The sequence below is a fragment of the Rattus rattus genome, chromosome 1, assembly GCF_011064425.1.
Source record: "Rattus rattus isolate New Zealand chromosome 1, Rrattus_CSIRO_v1, whole genome shotgun sequence".
Taxonomy (NCBI): domain Eukaryota; kingdom Metazoa; phylum Chordata; class Mammalia; order Rodentia; family Muridae; genus Rattus; species Rattus rattus.
The window spans coordinates 157,481,763-157,501,316 of record NC_046154.1 but is presented as its reverse complement, the minus strand read 5'-3'; the positions used below and the strand labels follow the sequence as shown (position 1 = coordinate 157,501,316).

The 19,554-nt window shown below is 40.3% G+C and overlaps 1 protein-coding gene across 1 annotated transcript; it reads right to left on the bottom strand.

Annotated features, from left to right (window-relative positions):
* Positions 1-9,639: 9,639 nt before the first annotated feature.
* LOC116906740 (zinc finger protein 14-like) lies at positions 9,640-18,130 on the bottom strand. The gene is made up of 4 exons (XM_032909565.1): positions 18,022-18,130; positions 12,694-12,820; positions 12,327-12,381; positions 9,640-11,471 (listed from the first exon to the last, which is right to left on the bottom strand). Exons 1-4 carry the CDS (start codon positions 18,040-18,042, stop codon positions 10,073-10,075), a joined length of 1,602 nt encoding a protein of 533 aa, XP_032765456.1. The 5' UTR covers positions 18,043-18,130; the 3' UTR covers positions 9,640-10,072.
* Positions 18,131-19,554: the final 1,424 nt, after the last annotated feature.

The window sequence follows — 19,554 nt, the reverse complement described above, 5'->3', positions numbered from 1 at the left end:
TCATTGCTACCTATGAGGTTGGAGCCCAGGGTCAGTCCATGTATAGTCTTTAGGTAGTGGCTTAGTCCCTGGAAGCTCTGGTTGCTTGGCATTGTTGTTCATATGGGGTCTCGAGCCCCTTCAAGCTCTTCCAGTTCTTTCTCTGATTCCTTCAACGGGGGTCCTATTCTCAGTTCACTGGTTTGCTGCTGGCATTTGCCTATGTATTTGCTGTATTCTGGCTGTGTTTCTCAGGAGAGATCTACATCCGGCTCCTGTCTGCCTGCACTTCTTTGCTTCATCCATCTTGTCTAATTGGGTGGCTGTATATGTATGGGCCACATGTGGGGCAGGCTCCGAATGGGCGTTCCTTCAGCCAACTGAGGCATCTTTATTTCTCAAATCTTCAAGCTGAAGAGATACTCAGAAATTAGCCCAGGTTTCTTTCTCCCACAACTGACTCCAGACTAATGCAGGTGACAAAGAATGATTTGGATCCATTTACCTAAGTCTCACAAAAGTTGAGAAGGACTCAGTTGGACCCTGTATTCACATTGGATCCTTGTGGTTTGCGGTGCTCATTGAACAGACATGCTGAATGAGGATATTTCCCCTGGGACCTAGTTTTCCTTAGAAGTCATAATACTATTTCTTTTGTTCTTTTAATTATTTGAAAATTTAAAAAAAAGATCAGGTAAACTATCTAAGGAAATAGAAACAGTCATTACAGTTCTCCTGACCAAAAGAAACCCAGGGCAGATAGTTTTAGTGCAGAATTCTACCAGATTTTCAAAGAAGAGCTAATAACAATACTCCACAAACTATTCCACAAACTAGAAACAGAAGGAACACTACCTAATTCATTCTCTGAGCCACAGCTACTCTGACACTTAAATTTCCCAAATACTTAACAAAGAAAGAGAACTTCAGACCAATTTCACTTATGAACATTGACACAAAAATACTCAATTTTTGCAAACCAAATGCAAGGATACATCCACCAAGATGAAGTGGCCTTCATCCTAGGGACACAGGGATGGTTTAATATATGAAAATCCATCAACATAGTCCACTACATAAACAAACTGAAAGAAAAAAAATCACATGATCATCTCATTAGAAGCTGAAAAAGTCTTTGACAAAATCTAACACTCCTTCACATTAAGTCTTGGAGAGATCAGAGCTTCAAGGCACATACTTAAACATAATGAAAGAAATACATGGCAAGCCAATAGCCACCATCAAAGTAAATGGAAAAAAACTTAAAGCAATCTTGCTAAAATCAGGAACAAGATCAGGCTGTCCACTCTCTCCATACCTATTCAATATGGTACTTAAAGTTTTAGTAAGAACAAAAGATAACAAAAGGAGATCAAAGAGATACGAATTGGAAAGGAAGAAGTCATGGTATCACTATTCACAGATGACATGATAGTGTACATAAGTCATCCCAAAAATTCTACCAGAGAACTCCTACAACTGATAAACAACTTCAGCAAAGTGGCTGGATATAAAATTAACTCAAACAAATCAGTAGCCCTCCTTTATACAAATGATAAACAAACTGAGAGAGAGATCAAGGAAATAACACCCTTTACAATCGCCAAAAATAATATAAAATACATTGGTATAATTCTAACCAACCAAGTAAAAGATCTGTATGACAAGAATTTCAAGTCCCTGAAAAAAAAAATTGAAGACTTCAGAAGAGGGAAAGAACTCCCATGTTCATGGATCTGTAGGATTATCATAGTGAAAATGGCCACCTTACAAAAATAATCTTCAGATTCAACATAATTCCCATCAAAATTCTAACGTAACTGTTTTACAGACCTTGAAAAAGCAATTATCAACTTCATATGAGAAAACAAAAGGCCCAGAATAACTAAAACAATCCTGAACAATAAAGAACTTCTGGAGGTATCACCATTTCTGGTCTCAGGCTGTACTACAGGGCAATAGTGATTAAAAACTGCATGGTATTGGTACAGAAACAGACATGTAGCTTAAACTTGCAAGTCTGTTCTAACCTCACACCATGTGGGTCACTGGGATTGAACTCAGTTCATCAGCACACCTCTTTATGATAAAAGTCTTGGAAAGATCAGAAATTCAAGGCCCATACCTAAACATAGTAAAAGCAATATACAGTAGCCAACATCAAACTAAATGGAGAGAAACTTGAAGCAATCCCACTAAAATCAGGGACTAGATAAGGCTGCCCACTCTCTCCTTACTTATTCGATATAGTACTTGAAGTTCTAGCCAGAGCAATCAGACAACAAAAGGAGGTCAAGGGGATACAGATCGGAAAAGAAGAAGTCAAATATCACTATTGCAGATGATATGATAGTATACTTAAGTGATCCCAAAAGTTCCACCAGAGAACTACTAAACCTGATAAACAACTTCAGCAAAGTGGCTGGGTATAAAATTAACTCAAACAAATCAGTAGCCTTCCTCTACTCAAAGGATAAACAGGCTGAGAAAGAAATTAGTAAAATGACACCCTTCACAGTAGTCACAAATAACATAAAATACCTGAGCATGACTCTAACCAAGCAAGTGAAAGATCTGTATGACAAGAACTTCAAGTCTCTGAAGAAAGAAATTGAGGAAGATCTCAGAAGATGGAAAGATCTCCCATGCTCATGGGTTGGCAGGGTTAATATTGTAAAAATGGCCATTTTGCCAAAAGCAATCTACAGATTCAATGCAATCCCCATCAAAATTCCAACTCAATTCTTCACAGAGTTAGAAAGAGCAATTTCCAAATTCATTTGGAATAACAAAAAGCCCAGGATAGTGAAAACTATCCTCAACAATAAAAGAACTTCTGGGGGAATCACCATCCTGACCTCAAGCAGTATTACAGAGCAATAGTGATAAAATCTGCATGGTATTGGTACAGAGACAGGCAGGTAGACGAATGCAATAGAATTGAAAACCCAGAAATGAGCCCACACACTTATGGTTACTTGATCATTGACAGAGGAGTTAAAAACCTTATCAACACCTATTGGCTTTTTTTACATAGCTTTCATTCATATTTTCTCTCAACTTTGAGACATTTTTATGGCTCTAAAAGCATGAGAAAGACCTGAAGGGTTTTCCACACCCCTCATATTTACAGGCACTTTCTAGATATTCCTCATTCTCATATTAGTGTTCAATGTAAATTAAGCAACATAAAGATGAGTGATCAATGAGGCAATCTACAAACAAATAAATATTACATGTGTGCTGGTTTATGTCAACATGACAAAAGCTGGAATCAGGTCAGAGGAAGAAACCTCAATTAAAAAATTACCTCTCTAAGACTGAGCTGTAAACAAGGCTATAGGATATTTTCTTAGTGATTGATATGGGAGAGTCCAGCCCATTGTAGATGGTGCCAACCATGGCCTGGTAGTCCTTGGTGCTATAAGAAAGCAGGCTGAGCAATCCATGAGGAGTAAGCCAGTGACCAGCACTTCTTCATGGCCTCTGCATCAGTTCCTGTCTCCCGGTTACTGCCCTGCCCGCCTTCAATGAGGAGCTGTGATAAGGAAGTGTAGGGAAATAAACTCTTTCCTCCCCAAGTTGCTTTTGATCACAGTGCTTCACCACAGCAATAAAACCCTAAGAATCAAGGTGTTACACAGGAACACAAATTCTCATGTTCCCAGTGTGCTTCGGTCACTGCTAGAAGTCTCTCCATCTTGACTACTTTAAAAATTCTGTTTGAGGTCTATAAAAAGTGAGTACACTGGAATAAATTTATGTATTAATGATCCATGAGAACTATTAATTTCATATCCAATAGGAATATGTAAGCTGAATGGATACATCAATCAAAGTCCCATATCCACAATTATCAATTATATAAACTTTCAAGCACATTTAATACTATTTCTTCCTTGCATTTTACATGTAATACTGCTCAAATGAAAAATGCTAGGAGACAATACCTTGGTATGTTTATAAATATAAGTAAACTGTAGCTGTCTTCAGACACACCAGAAGAGGGCATCAGATCTCTTTACAGATGGTTGTGAGCCACCATGTGGTTGCTGGGAATTGAACTCAGGACCTCTGGAAGAGTAGTCGGGTGCTCTTAACCACTGAGCCATCTCTCCAGCCCAATAATTCTTCTCTTGAAGGGGGATTCTAACATCAAAATTCATTTTTACTGAACTGGTCCTTGGAACCGTACTCCAAGGCTCATTTGATATAATATCTTAGAGTTTTTAAAAGGTTTACTTTTATCTTAGCTCTATAAGTGTTTTGTACACATGTATAGATATTACTTACGGATGCCAGAAGAGGGCCTTGGATACCCCGGAACCGAGTTACAAACGGTTGTAAGCCAAAATATGGGTGCTGGAAACTGAACTCAGGTCCTCTACAAGAACAGTAAGCGCTCAGAATCATCTTTCCAGTCACTTAAAGATGCTTTTTCCTCCCTTTTTTCTGCAGAAGTTAAGAAATTTTTAGAGCCCTTGCACATATTTCTTGTGGTTTTATGTTACTCCATGCCGTCAATGTTCGCTCATTTAAATTTTCCAGTCACATATTGGGCAATGTTTGCTATTTCTTTGTTTTGAAAACTTATTGATCCAAGGTTCACCATGAACACGACTTTCTCATTAAATGAAATTCATCTTAGAATTCTCCAGAGATTCTTGTAGTCACCTTCAATACTTTGATCATTCTGTTTTTCCTAAAACCTAGACCCACAAAATTCATGATCAATTATTAAACTTTACAAAATATGAGGCTTTCTCTGTCACCGGCACAATATCATCACGTGTGGTATAGTCACCTAGACATTTCCTTTCCTTACCCTAAACCAGACAGTAACACCTGAAAAGGCCATTGAGGTCTTTGGCCTGTGCACAGCTGTCTCCACTTTGCCAGCATGCCTACCTAATGTTCCCACCAATATATTTGCAAAGTGTCTCACTTTATCACTTGCTTTGTCAGGTTTGTATCAAAAACTTCATTAAAATTCTTTCATGTTGGAACACAGAATTTGGTATGACCTAAATCTGTGCTCCCAAGCTGTGGTCACTCTTATTTTGACTCCATAATAAGTGATTTGCTATCCCCTTTGTGATTAGAGTTGCTTCTTGTTTTGTTTTTTTTGAGACAGATTTTTCTGTGTAGCCCTGGCTGTCTTGGAACTCATTCCATAGACCACACTGGCCTTCAACTCACAGAGATCCTCCTGCCTCTGCCTCTCAAGTGCTGGGATTAAAGGTATACACACACCACCACTGCCTGGGTAGAGTTGCATTTTTGCATTGATAATATCCATTTTCCCAGATGCTTTTTGTTTGATGAGTAGTTTTTGCATCTTTGTCTCGAGTTGGGTGGCTATAATTTCATGGCGATGCCTGAGTCTTCTGTTCCACTGACCCACATACCTGTTATGCCAGTACCATGCTTCTTAAAAATTATTATTATTATTATTACTGTGGCTTTCTAATATACCTTAAAAGCAGCTATGATGATACTTCCCATATTATCCTTTGTCTTTAGACTGGCTTTTGCTATCTTTTGTGCTCCCAAACGAATTTAAAAAGTTTTTTTCTTTTCAATTTCTGTAAAGAATCTCATTGAAGTTTGATGTGAATGGCATTGGAGTTTTGATGTGAATGGCATTGGAGTTTTGATGTGAATGGCACTGATCTAGATTCCTTAAGGTTAGGAACATGCTCAGTTATCCAAGTTGTCGGGTGGGTTATACGCTATCATTAGAGGACTTCACTACCAACCTTTGCTGCAGGGTATTTTGGATTCTGATCAGGTAGGCGTCCTCTTGGAAAACCCAACTGAGCTTCAAGCATGCAGAGGGACAACATGAGAGAAGCGGATGGCCATAAACTTTATGCTAAACTGTGTATCACATTCGAGCTAGTGGCATCTGGACCGATATCAATGAACAGGTATCAGGACTGAGTGGATCTACTTTAAGGATATCTAACTGCATGGCCAGTGGTTTCCTTTATGGGCTTTAAGTCAGCAATGTGCTAAGTGATGACTGAGTAGCATCAATGCTCATCTTGTTACTAAACAACTCCAGACTAGCATCATTATGGCTGCATACGGGTCTAATTAATTACGGAGAATGATGAAGTTAAGTAATTGGAGAGTCATCTCATAAGTGACCATCTCCCTTGCTGTATGACTGAAAAATATAAAGCTGAGCTCTGAACAGTGGAGCTAGAAAATCAATCCAAAGGGTTGTTTCACCTCCACCAGGGCACTGCACACCCATGAACCGCTTCTAAAGAACACTGAACAGCGCCTTTCTCAACATCATGTGTTTCTTATGAAAATGGCATTTAGAGGGGAGATTTATACACATTCAAGATGACCTGGGATATGGAAATCCCAAAGCACAAATGAGGAATCATGGTAGAATGACCCTCTTGAAAAATACCAAATCCAAGGCACTGGATTCCAAACAGAGTGAATTAAATGAAATCAAAGTACTCCAAAAGATAATCATAATAATGCTTAATTAGACAGACAGATAAACAGAAAGATAGAGACAGACACATACATACATACAAACATACATACATAGGTAGATAGATGACAGACAGATGATCAATAGGTATATAGATACATAAATACACAGATGACAGATAGATACATAGATACAGAGATGACAGACATCATACATACATACATAGATGATGCATAATACATACATGATGACAGATGATACATACATATATACATACATAGATGACAGATGATAGACAGACAGACAGATAGATAGATAGATAGATAGATAGATAGATAGATAGAAAGAATCCTGAATAAAAGAGAATATGAATAAATAAATATACTTCAATAAAACTGGGAATGCATTACAAGATATCAAAGTGAGATTCAAAAGCTGCAGAAAAACTATGATTATCAAGTTAAAATCTCACAAATGAAGAGGCCACTAAGTCAAAAACTCAGTAAAAACTCACAGGACAAGCAAGAGGGGCTAGCAAGGCTCAGTAGGTAAAGGCACTTACCACCAAAGCTGATGATGCCCCACAGGGTCAAAGAAAAGAACTAATTCCTCTGACCGCCACATATCCCTAGGGCACAGGTATATTCACATATAAACACAAATAAACAAACAAACCTAATTATGGAAACTTTTAAAGCTCATAAATAATACAAAACAAATAGAATCCAGGTATCTGAAAACACTCAGACACTGATAAAAACAAAGCAAAATGAACAGAAGAGCGTGTAAGATCAACCTCACCCAAAAGATTACATTTACGAAACATGAGGAAGGAACTTCAGGCGACAGTGAAAGGAACATACTCAATAAAACTGTGACAGAAAACTGCCTAAATATAGGGAGAGATCACTCTTCTGACTCGGGAAATATTTAGGATAAAAACTGAAAAGATGGGCCAGCACTTATATATGTCGTATTATATTTAAAACATTAGTATAGAGAATAATGGAAAAATACCAATAATGGACACGTTCCCAAGAGAAAGCCAAGTTACATATAAAGACACAGTAATTAACACTAGACATTTCTCAACAGAAATACTAAAAGCCACATGTCTCCCATGCTAATAGAAAGTAGCTCCCGGGGCCAACGAGACGGTTCATCAGGTAAAGACCCTTGCTACACAAGCCTAATGACCTGAGGTCAATACCCACAACCCTATGAAGGTAGAAGGAGAGAACCAAGCTGGCCACTCTACCTTGCTATGCATGTCCACACATAACACAAATAAACATATACGCACAGTGATGCTGACAGTTTTCCAGCAAATCTTTACAGGCAAATCTTCCCAAAGAACAGGGATACAAAAGTTGTAAACATAATTCAGCAACACATAAAAAGTATCATTTACAATCGAGATGGTTTTGTCCCAGGAACGTATGTTAAACATACACAAATCAATGCAATACATCGCATAAATACAGAAATCACAAGATCACATGAATGGAAGCAGAAGTTTTTACTTTTTCCCTTTCACAAGAGATCTTACCAAAATGCAGTATCTGCTCATGACTAAAGTCCTAAAGTGGAAACAGAAAAGAATCCCTCATATAATGAAAGCAGCCATTAGCAAATAGAAAACTTAGGAAATATTAAATAAGAAAAAGTCAAAGAATTTTCATTAAGGTCAGGAAAGGACAAAGGTGTCCATTTTCTCCACTACTGATTCAACATAGTGCAAGACTCTTGGGGAGACAATAAGAGAAGGGAACAAAATGAATACAGTAAGAACATGTCAATATATCCTAAACTGCACACGATATCAAATAAGAAACTCTGAAAACTGGGCTGGGCGGTGGTGGCAATGGCCTTTTATCCCAATACAGACAATGCAAAGAATCCTTCAATTTTGAATGCTTAATTCTGAGTGTTCTTTATTTACTATGCTGGCATGTACGGGATGTTTGAAGAGTACCATTTAATGAATATATATATATATGCACACACATATGAAATATGTGTAATTAACATAGATGCCAAGGAGGTAAGAAGCGGGTACCATATGCATTAACACTGCAGTTCCATGAAGTTGTGAGTAGACTGATACAGATGGGAACTCGTGTCCAGCTCTTTGCTAAGCCATCTCTCCAGCCCACATTGTACATGTTTTCTGAAAAACATAAGCTTTGTTGAAACAGTGCTGCTGTTTCTGTTCATTTCTAGCCTTATACTGGGAAACGTAAACCCACTGACACGAAAGATTATTGACCTTAAGACTTACATTACCTCGGCGCAAATAGTTTCTTTATGCGTTTCCCATTGCTGCTCCTTCAGGGTCTTGCTGGTCTCCAATTGAGGGCTCAAGCTATTCTGCTTCAGCATTCTATGTAGAGCAGGGACCACAGATGAACAAAGTCACGCCCAAGTTACTTGCCAACCATATTTTCAAAAGTAAAATAATGATAATGATGATGATGGTAAGTTAAGATGCCTTATATGAGAATAGGCCAACTATAAAAACAACAACTTCAACTTCTAGCACTTTTTCCTGAAAGGGAGCAAAATCACATTTGAAAGTACATTGTTTAGGACTGGAGCAATGGCTCAGCCATCAAAGATCCCGGCTGCTCTTCCAGAGAACTGGGGTTAAGTAAGATTCCCTGCACCTATGACAGCTCACAACCCTAGTTCTAGGGGAAGCCAACACATTCTTTTGGACTCCACAGGTACCGCGCAAACATGGTACACACACATACGTGTGGACAATACACCCATACACAAAAATAAATACTTAGCTCACTGAGTTTCGGGATGTTCAGTTGATAAATAGAATCGATCCCAGGATAGGACAGAGTGATGCATCCCGGATGGCACCAAGCTGTGCACGGGGCCTGCCTTAGGGACGTCTAAGCACAACAGATTGCTAAATGGGCAGGTTATGTCAGCCCAACTTCTCACACAAGGAATTTATTGTGGCTTGGTTTTTTCAAATGTTTATTACTGATTTCATGTAATAAAGGAAATTTATTATACAAAAGCACAAGGCAAGTATTATGAATTAAACTAATGCTTTTAGGTTTTTTGGTGAGTTACTTTGGTATACACATATTCTGTGGTGAGACACTGACCTTATAAACTCAGCAAAATAAAACACTTTATTTAAATAATCAAGCATTTAAAAAAAATACTCAGAACTTACTGTATCTCTTTCATGTGGTTTATTTTCAGAAACATTCAACACAAATTAACCTTCAATATCTTCACATATTTTCATAGGACTTAGCCACATGAGATAATTTCATAAATTTTATCTTATTGGTAGAAACACAACTTTCTTATATTTACAATTTTATTTACTTGAAACTGGTTCATAAACCTCCCAAGGTGTGTTCAAACCCTGTAAACAGAATAGGCATCACTGAATATTGTAACTGCCCTAGCCTTTACTTTCTCATTGCTGGAACAAGACACACAGCAGCAGAACCATTTGTTTAGGTTGTCATCTTATGGAGAGCATGGGGGACCAAAATTATACTTCTACAATTCGCACAATCTTACAGTGTCTCTCCGTTTTCCTTCATACCTCAAAATAAAAGCTGACGTCAGACATCCCTATGATTTACACTGGTAGAAACATTACCCACTGAGTTTCTTCTCACTGTGAGTTCTTTCATGTCTGAGAAGGTATGTGGAGCACGTAAATGCTTTCCCACACTGCTTACATATGTAGGGTTTCTCTCCTGTGTGATTTTTTTCATGTATCTGAAGAGATTTGGAAAAAGTGAATGTTTTTCCACATTGAACACACATGAATGGTTTCTCTCCTGTGTGAGTTCGTTCATGACTGTAGCAATCATCACGTTGGATGAAGGCCTTCCCACACTGCCTACAGACATAAGGCTTTTCTCCAGTGTGAATTCGTTCATGTCTTCGCAAAGAAGTTCCCTGAGTGAAAGACTTCCCACACTGCTTACATACATAGGGTTTTTCTCCACTGTGAGACCTCTCATGTATGTGAAGGGATCTGGGGAAAGTGAATAGTTTCCCACACTGCACACACATATACGGCTTCTCTCCGGTGTGAATTCTTTCATGTTTGTGGCATCCAGTGGCATAAGCAAAGGCTTTGCCACAATGCTTACACACATAGGGTTTTTCTCCACTGTGGGATCGTTCATGTATGTGAAGGTATGCAGAACATTTAAACGCTTTCCCACACTGCTTACAGACACAGGGTTTCTCTCCAGTGTGAATTCTCTCGTGGTAATAGCAAGCACTGGAATAGGTGAAAGCTTTTCCACAATGCTTACACACAAAAGGTCTCTCTCCGGTGTGAATTCGTTCATGAATGAGGAGTTGGCAGGAACGAAGAAAGGCTTTCCCACACTGCTTACAGGCAAAGGGTTTCACTCCAGTGTGAGTCCTCTCATGATTGTGACAGGTTCTGCGATCAATGAAGGCTTTTCCGCAATGTGTGCATACATAAGGTTTCTCACCAGTGTGGATTCTTTCATGTTTGTGAAGCTGAGAGGGACGACTAAATGCTTTTCCACACTGCTTACATGTATGACGCTTCTCTTGAATGTGACTTCTCTCATGCCAGAGAAGGCTACAGGAATCACTCCATGCTTTGCCACACTGTTTACAAATGTAGGATTTCTCTTCAGTGAAAGTTCCCTCATAATCGTGATCGGAGGTGAAACTCCTAGAAGCTTCGTTAGCCTCTTTATTTTCATGGGGTTTCTGTTTCATGGGAGGGTTTTTATGCATCCAAAGCAACTCGGAATAACTGAAGTCCTTCCAACATTTCTTATGTTTCAAAGTCTTCTCCATCTGTTCCTGATACGGGCATGGTTTCTCCCCAGTTTGACCTTTGAAGTGCATGTCTGAGGGTAAACGAATAAGGATATCTCTCTCACATTCAGTTACGGCCGGAGGCATTTTTTCACTCACAACATGCTCTGGACTCTGTCGGTGCGTTTCTCCATACTGATTACCACGATCATATTTACAGAGTCTCTCAACCATCAGAGTTCTGCAAAACATGGAAAGAGTAGTCTGTAGTTTTATGGTTAGTCAGAGGAAGCACTGCAGGCTGCGTGCTGTGCCTCATGACTGTTGTTATTTAAGAGGCAGCGGCAGGAGCAATGCCTGTTTGAGAGCCAACCGTACCATATGGAAAGACCCTTTCCCAGAGGCAGGAAATAAGAGTACTGACTTAATTCTCATAACAATGTACAAACTGTGGGGAGGTAAGATGGTTCAGTAGATAAAGGCACCTGCTGGGAAGTTTGAAGACATCAACTTGATCCCTGAGGTCTGCAGGGAGAGGGTGAGAACCTATTCCGGAGGGTTATCCTACGACCTCCACAACTGCACCACCGTGTACATGCATGCACCAATGTACACAGACACGAATAAATGTTTGAAGAGAGAACCATTATTAACACTGAATGCCTGAACTGGGTCCTGAGAATGGAATACTATCAGTGAGGTTCTATAACACTTTCAGGCATTTCACAAACGTAACTATATATGCCACCAAGTCACAGATAAGGCGAACATTTGTAACGCAAAATAGCTTTCATTATGGAATTTGAAATAAATGAATAATTGTTTAAGTGATTTAGGGAAGTTGAAGCTCAATCTAAACCCAAAATTCACTTTACTTACACACATTCTATAGTCAAGTCTAAGTGTGTCTTGATTAATATTTTGAAATTTTGTGCACAAAGGGAAGTTGTATAATGAACCACAGGAAAATGTTACCTAACTTTATATTGCTAGGATCTTTCAATAGTTCTAAGTGACCAAGCCCAGTGCATTTACAAAAGATTATCAGGATCACCACCAAATACTGGATGCAAATCTTTTCCTGAGGGTAATTTACCTCAGGCTTCCTTTAGGATTTTGGTACTCTTCATTATCTTCTTCTTCTGTTTTCCCTAAAAGTAAACCCAAAGAAATCATTCAAAGCCTATTCAAAATTGCATTTTCCTGTTATAATATGGCCGAGCATGTGACATTCGACAACATTGTTCTTTCCCTTTTTAAAACCATGCAACTGGGGTTGGGGATTTAGCTCAGTGGTAGAGCACTTGCCTAGCAAGCGCAAGGCCCTGGGTTCGGTCCCCAGCTCCGAAAAAAAGAAAAAAAAAAAAAAAGAAAGAAATGAATTTTTTTAAAACCATGCAACTGCATACATGAGCAAGAAACAGCTGTTGTAATAAAACTCATCTCAGTAGCTTTGTTGTTACCTATGGAGATCAGGTTCATAAAGGTCTCCTTCATCACATCTCTGTAGAGCTTCTTCTGACTGGAATCCAACATAGTCCACTCTCCTAGAGTGAAGTTCACAGCCACGTCCTCAAAGGTCACTGGCTCCTAAAATAATCCACATACATTTATAGGACGAATAGTGGGGAAACACAGGAGCTATACAGTCACATGCACAGTTTACTTTATGCTTTACTCTTCAAACAGTCACTGTATATCTGGCTGGCCCCTTCTAGTCCCACCATCTATTCTCTCCCTTCTACTCGTCAGTGTGTTTTCCACATGTAGTGTACAATATACACTACTTATCCTCCCTTACGCTGGCTTAGTTATAAAGACGGGGCTGGAATTCAACACAGTTTACTAAAAACAACATGATATATTTCCTTAATGATGTATTTATGTGTTAGTAGTATTCCACACACGTATACACATGCATACATGACAGCTCTCCTTCCCTGAGCTGGAGTTACAGAAGGTTGTGAGCTACAGGGTGCTTAACCTTTGAACCATCTCCCGAGGCCCCAGTATCCTTCTTCTTTATGGCACAATTCACCATAGCATTTACATGTGTGTTCACATATACACATATATATAGATCACGAGATCGTACATTTACATATGCAATACGCATAGGACAGTCAGACCTATATAGTGAGACACTGGAGGAGAGGAGAGGAAAATTAAGAGGCGAACTCTCGAGGCCAATAGAGAAAGAAAAGAACAATAACCCAACCGAACAGAAAAACAACCAATAAAAATCATAGGAATTGTTGGGTAGTGCTGACTCATGACTTTAGGCTAGCACAGGAGGCAGAGGCTGGTGGATCCCTGTACGATCAAGGCCAGCCAAATTCTAGGATAGTCAACGCTACATAACCCTGTTTCAAAAATAAAAATAAAAATAAATTACAGGAATTAGTAAACCTCTCAGTAATGACCTTAAATGTGAATGGACTCAATTCTCCAATAAATACATGCAGACTGGCTAACTGGACTAAAAGGTTAGATCCAAGACCTGGAGAGATGGTTCATCCATTAAAAGCACTTGCTTGGTGAGGATCTATCTGGCTTCAGTAGCCAGCATCTCACATGGCAACTAACAACCATCTGTATGGCCAGTTTCAGAAGATCCAACAGTATCTTCTGGCTTCTGAGAGCACCATACATACATACATACATACATACATACATACATACATACATACATACACACACACACACATACACACACACATACATACATACATACATACATACATACATACACACACACACAATTATTAAAGCTCTCAATTTCAAAAATACTAATAGATATAGGTCAGCTATGCCTTCATAGAGTAATAAGAAGAAAACTCAGTAGTCTACTCTCATCCAAACTAAAAATTTACAAAGATACATAGCAGTGAAACTACACCACAGATTAAATGGATGTAACAGATAAAACAACATCTCATCTAAGAGATACAGAATATATTCTTTTCAGAAGCCCATAGAACCCACTCAAAAGTAGACTATTCTAGAATACAAAAAAAAAGGAAATAATGTATATCTTATCAAATAAATCAAAGAAATAACACTAAAAATTACTATAAAGAAAAACTTAGAAAAAAATCAATAAATGGAAAATGAACAATATCTTGAATATCCTGAAACAAAAGAGTAAATTTTTAAATTCTTAGAATAGGATAACTATAAAGGAAAAATTGCTGTGATCTATGGGATATATACCTAATGCAATATAGAAAGGAAGGTTATAACTGTGAGTGCTTGTTATAAAAAAGAGAGAGACTTAAAATAACCTAATGATGCAAATACATGGCCTTAGAAAAATGAGAATAAGCCAAAATCAGTCACACAACAGTGAGAAATAATAAAGATCAGGAAAGAAAGTATGAAATGGACACCAAAAGATTACACCAAACCAAACAGTTGTTTTATAGGGGGAAAAAAAAGGTTTGCAAGCACCTAGAGATATCAACAAAAGGGACATAAATTAATAAAAAGAGATATGACTTGGGGAGGTTATAAAAGGCTCCAGTAAAATGCAAAAGAATGTCAGATAATACTCTGAAAACTATATGCAAAAATCGGGAAAATATGTAAGAGATGAACAATTTTCTAGGCAAGGATGACCTACGAAATAAAACAACGAAAATAACCTAAACATATCTACAAGAAATAGGACTGAAGCAGTGACAATAGTGTGCCTGAGACACAGGTACGTCCAGTACTGTACGGAGTCACTGTCAAATTCCACAGACGCTTTCAAGACAGCCTAATACAGATGCTCTCCAAACTATTGCATGAGAAGGAACCAAACTCATTCTGCAAAGCCAGCATTGCCTTGATGCTCGCTCTATCACTAAGAGTAGCAAACCAGGAGAGCCTGAGTACCATACTGTCTTCAAATTTCCGCTACCACACAGATTGGTCTAGTACTTCTCAACTCAGCCCCCACTCGGTTTATGAGAAAACAGGAATATAGCTACATATTTTTTTTTTTCAGAACTGAGGACCGAACCCAGGGCCTTGAGCTTGCTAGGCAAGCGCTCTACCACTGGGCTAAATCCCCAACCCCTAGCTACATTTTTTTAAACCCCAGCCACATGAATACTCCAGCCTCTAGCCCATGTCCTAATAGTATCCCTGTTCCCCCTCTGAAACCTCACGGGCTGGATCTCACTGTCCTCCTTTTTCTTAGCATTCTAAACTCCTACCAGAATGGCTCGTTAACCTCATCTCACAGCATTTTAGGGCTCCTCTAGCCAGCACAGCATCAACTTCTTCCATATTTGTTGTGCGGTTATTTTCTATTTAAAACGATTTCTCCCGGAGAGAAGGGGAAGCTTATAAATCTCGAGACACTCCTAAGACTTACAAGCATACTCTGTAACATAGAACAGTTGGGAGGGAAGGCAGGAAGAAGTTCCAGAATAGTGCAGGGCACATCAGAACTTAACTAGAAAAATAAAAAGGCTGTAAACACTAAAATCAACTTTCAAAATATTTTCTCTAGCAGGTAAAAAATGTCGTTCTCAGACTGACCAACCCAGATTTTCTTGATGGTCAAAAATCACACTGTCCAGAGTTGGAGATAAGACCTGGTGGTTATGAGCACATACTGTCCCTCCAGAGGACGCACGTTCCAAGTATCCACAAGAGCTACTCAAACTGCCTGTAACTCCAGTTCCAAGGGTCCACACCCATTTCTGGTCTCAGCAGGTATCCCCACACGAGCAACATACACTCACATAGACATATTTACACGCATACATAAAAACATTTAATCTAAAAAAATACCAAAAATTACACTCTCTAGAAAACTTAACTACCTGAATTAGAAAGGAAATGAAAATATTAATATTTTTCCCAAGAACTATAATCCTGATAAGAGTTGTTTGGCTTTTGTTGGTTTATTTTGGTTATATGTAACAGGGTCTCACTGTGTAGCCCTGAAGGACCATGAACTCTGATATTGGCCCGTCTCTGCCTCCGACGGGATTAAAGAAATCCCTCCTATGCACTCTAAATTTGGAGAAGTAGCCTAGGGCTAGCTAAACAACACAAAATTATACACAGTGGGTGGCTGGAGGGGGTGGAAATCACCTGTGATCCCAGTGTAATCCCTCCTTCCCACCATACCTAATAAGATGCCCCCACAGGAATTGTCAAAATGGTGGCTCCATGGGCGCACCATGACATCTCAGCCTGGAGCTGTCACAGGAGCTGTCCACAGTGGCAGCACCTTCTCTCCAGCCTCCTGGAGCAGCTCCACAAAGATGGCACATCAAACAAAGCCACCTGAAGCCAGAAAGGACTTCCCATCCCAACCCGTGGGCCCCACTGCAGGGGAAAAGGTCGGGGGGCGTGGGGGGCACCAACCCCTGAACAGGAAATCCCAAGATCAGGAGTTGAAATCCTGCCACTCCTCCTCAATCTGGAAATCTCTGTCCTGAAAGCTCCGCCCTCTAAGAAATCCTATCCAAGCCCTGCCCAATTCCCTGATATCAGCTCTTGGGAGCAGCGGGCAGTCATCCCTGGATTTGTCCCTCCAGTAAGTCTCCTTTATAAGATTTACTGCCCGGAGTGACTCTAGTAAGAAGAAGCTAAGAAGAAAAGAAGCGAAGAGAAGAGAAAGAGAAGAGGCAGGGCTGAGACTCGTAAGTTCCCAAACTCCTCAGTTCAGCTGGGGATACCCTTCCCCCATCCCCTTCCCCGGGAGCTGCAACACCTCCGTGAGGAGGCTTCCTCTCAGAGCTGTGTGGTTCCTGGGCTCCTGTGTTTCAGGATACCCTTCCCTTCGGACAGTGTCCCACCTCAGAGCTGTGTGGTTGCTGGGCTGGGCTCCTGTGTTTGAAATGGCCTAGCATCAGGATACATTTTCCCTTCAGAGCTGTAAGGTTCCTGGGCTTCCAAGTCCCAGGATACCCTCCCTTCTGAGAAGAAACACACCTAGCACTGTGAAGGATCTGAGTTCCCGGTTAATTTGGTCTACATAACTATTCCAGACCAGCCAGAGTTAAGCAGTGAAATCCTGTATACAACACCATCCCTTCCTGCCCTGGGCTTTTTTTTTTTCTTCACCACTCTCAAGGCTTTCCTTTGGAAAAGTTCTCCAAAAATACCCTTTTCTGCTTCAGAAATACCCTTTTTTGATCAGCTTGGTTGACCAGTACATACCAATTAAATTTGTAAGTAAACTTAAACTTCTCTTTCTTCTCCAAATTAGGGGAATTTGCCTGTCACAGCTAACAAACCCAGCTGTGTTCGCATAAAACGAACTCAGGATGTGGGATGCAAATGCAGGTCTAAAGGTAAAGCGTTCGCCTAGCATGACCTGAGGTTCGATCCCTAGTACTTTAAAAAAGATTAAAGAAAAAAAAAAAGAGACAACCCTTCAGGGTGACCATAGAGTAAAACAAAGCAGAGAACAAGGAAATGAAAAAGTGCAAAACAGTGCAAAACACTGCACACCGCCCACGTGCCTTCACCGCAGTCTGGACGCGGCGTCACCAACTTGCCAGAGCTGCAATGTCTGCAGAGGCTCCGGTCCGCGGCGCAGACTCAACATAGGAGGACTAGAAACTGGGAACGAAGCAGCTTCCCAGGGAAGGCGCAGAACTGGACTGGAAACCAGACTCTGCTAGCTGGGCACATAACTCAAATGCACCCCGGGTTCAGGGCGCCACTACCAGACTTCACCTTAAATTGCTGCACACGTCCGGGAGCCGGCGCCACATTGCAGCAAAGCCGGGACGGTGTCAGAACCCTCCACCCACGACCCCAAGAGTCCAGGGCACACTCACCATTTCCTGCTTCCGATGCATCCAGGCGTTATCCCTACGGAGCCGCAGTATGCAGAACAGGTACCCGGGAAGCTCAAACACCTCTCTCCTCCCTTCAGCTACCCGGAACTCAAATATGGCGGCAAGGGTGCCACCCTCCACTATCCGTGCTTCTCATTGGATTGCTCAGGGGAGTAACAGTGTCACTGGTTGGTGACTCATTCCGGACCCAACTCGGTCTAACTGAGTTTACAGGTCCAGCAACGCTTGCCACCGAAATGGGACTGTAGGTACAGATTGCAACAACTGCCCCGTCTTGGTCTAGATTTTTCCTCTGAAATAAACCTGATTTCATCCTGGAGGATTATCTCATTTCAGAACACATCTCAGCCGGGGAGTGGTGGTGCAGTTTCAACACCAGAACCTGAGAGGCTGAGGAAGTCTGTAAGTTCCACACTAGCTTTGTTTACATTAGTGAGTCCCGAGCCAGCCAGAGCTATATAGTGAGAATCCCCTCCACACACACAGGTCCGGGGCTTCTGAAAGATTTGTTAATTTTTATTTTTACTTACATTTCGCCGTGGATGAATCCGTGTGTGCGCGAGTGCTCACGGAGGCCGGAAGAGGGCGTCAGATGTCCACTCGCGGAAGGTTTTTTCCACTCATCACTTTACTTGGGGTTCGGGTTTCCTTGGCTAATGGAAGCTAGCTAACCACAGCGCTCCTCCTATTTGAGCTGTCCTCATAGATAGTGTTTCAGGCTTGTGCAGGGAGAGTGTTGGAATCTGAACTCCAGTCCTCGGTGTTTATCATGCGCTCTTAACCACCAACTCTCCAGCCCCATTCACAGCCTCCGGGGCTCTTCCTGGTTTTTTCCAAATACAAATAGTGTTACAATGTCACTTTTGGAAAAAAAAAAAATCCCATCTTAAATCCTTTGCTCTTCAATCAGAGTAAGCTAGAAAAAGTCATGATATAGCAAACCAAAACTGATTTTTTTAATTTCTCTATGAAATAACTTTGAATATGTTCACTGATTGACTTTTTAAAAAAAACCCTCTGCCTTAATAAACTTCCTTCTATTTTCATATCGCCTATATCATTGTCATATAAGAACAAACATGTTGTTCTGCGCCTGGCTCATTTCACCTAACATGACGATCTCCAGTTCCATATATTTTTCTGCAAACAACATTCTTTGTGAATGAATAACACTTCACGGTACATGAATACCACATCTATTCTTTCCATTCATTCCTCTACCGCTAGGCTCCTTGGCTGACCCCACTGGATGTTCAATACTGCAGTAAATGTGTGTGCAGGAATCTTAGTTACATGGTGACATTTATTCTCTTCCTGTATTTCTAGTAGGGTATAGTTGGATAATATAATGATTTGCTTTTTAGTCTGGGGTTGGATGTTAAATACCACTCCCGCCCCTCCCCAAAAAAAAGCTCGTGTGTTGAAGATATGGTCCACAGATGCTGTTTGGATGTGATGGAAACTTAGCAGTCGGTGGACTGCTGGGTGGAAGTAAGGTCCTGAAAGGTGAGC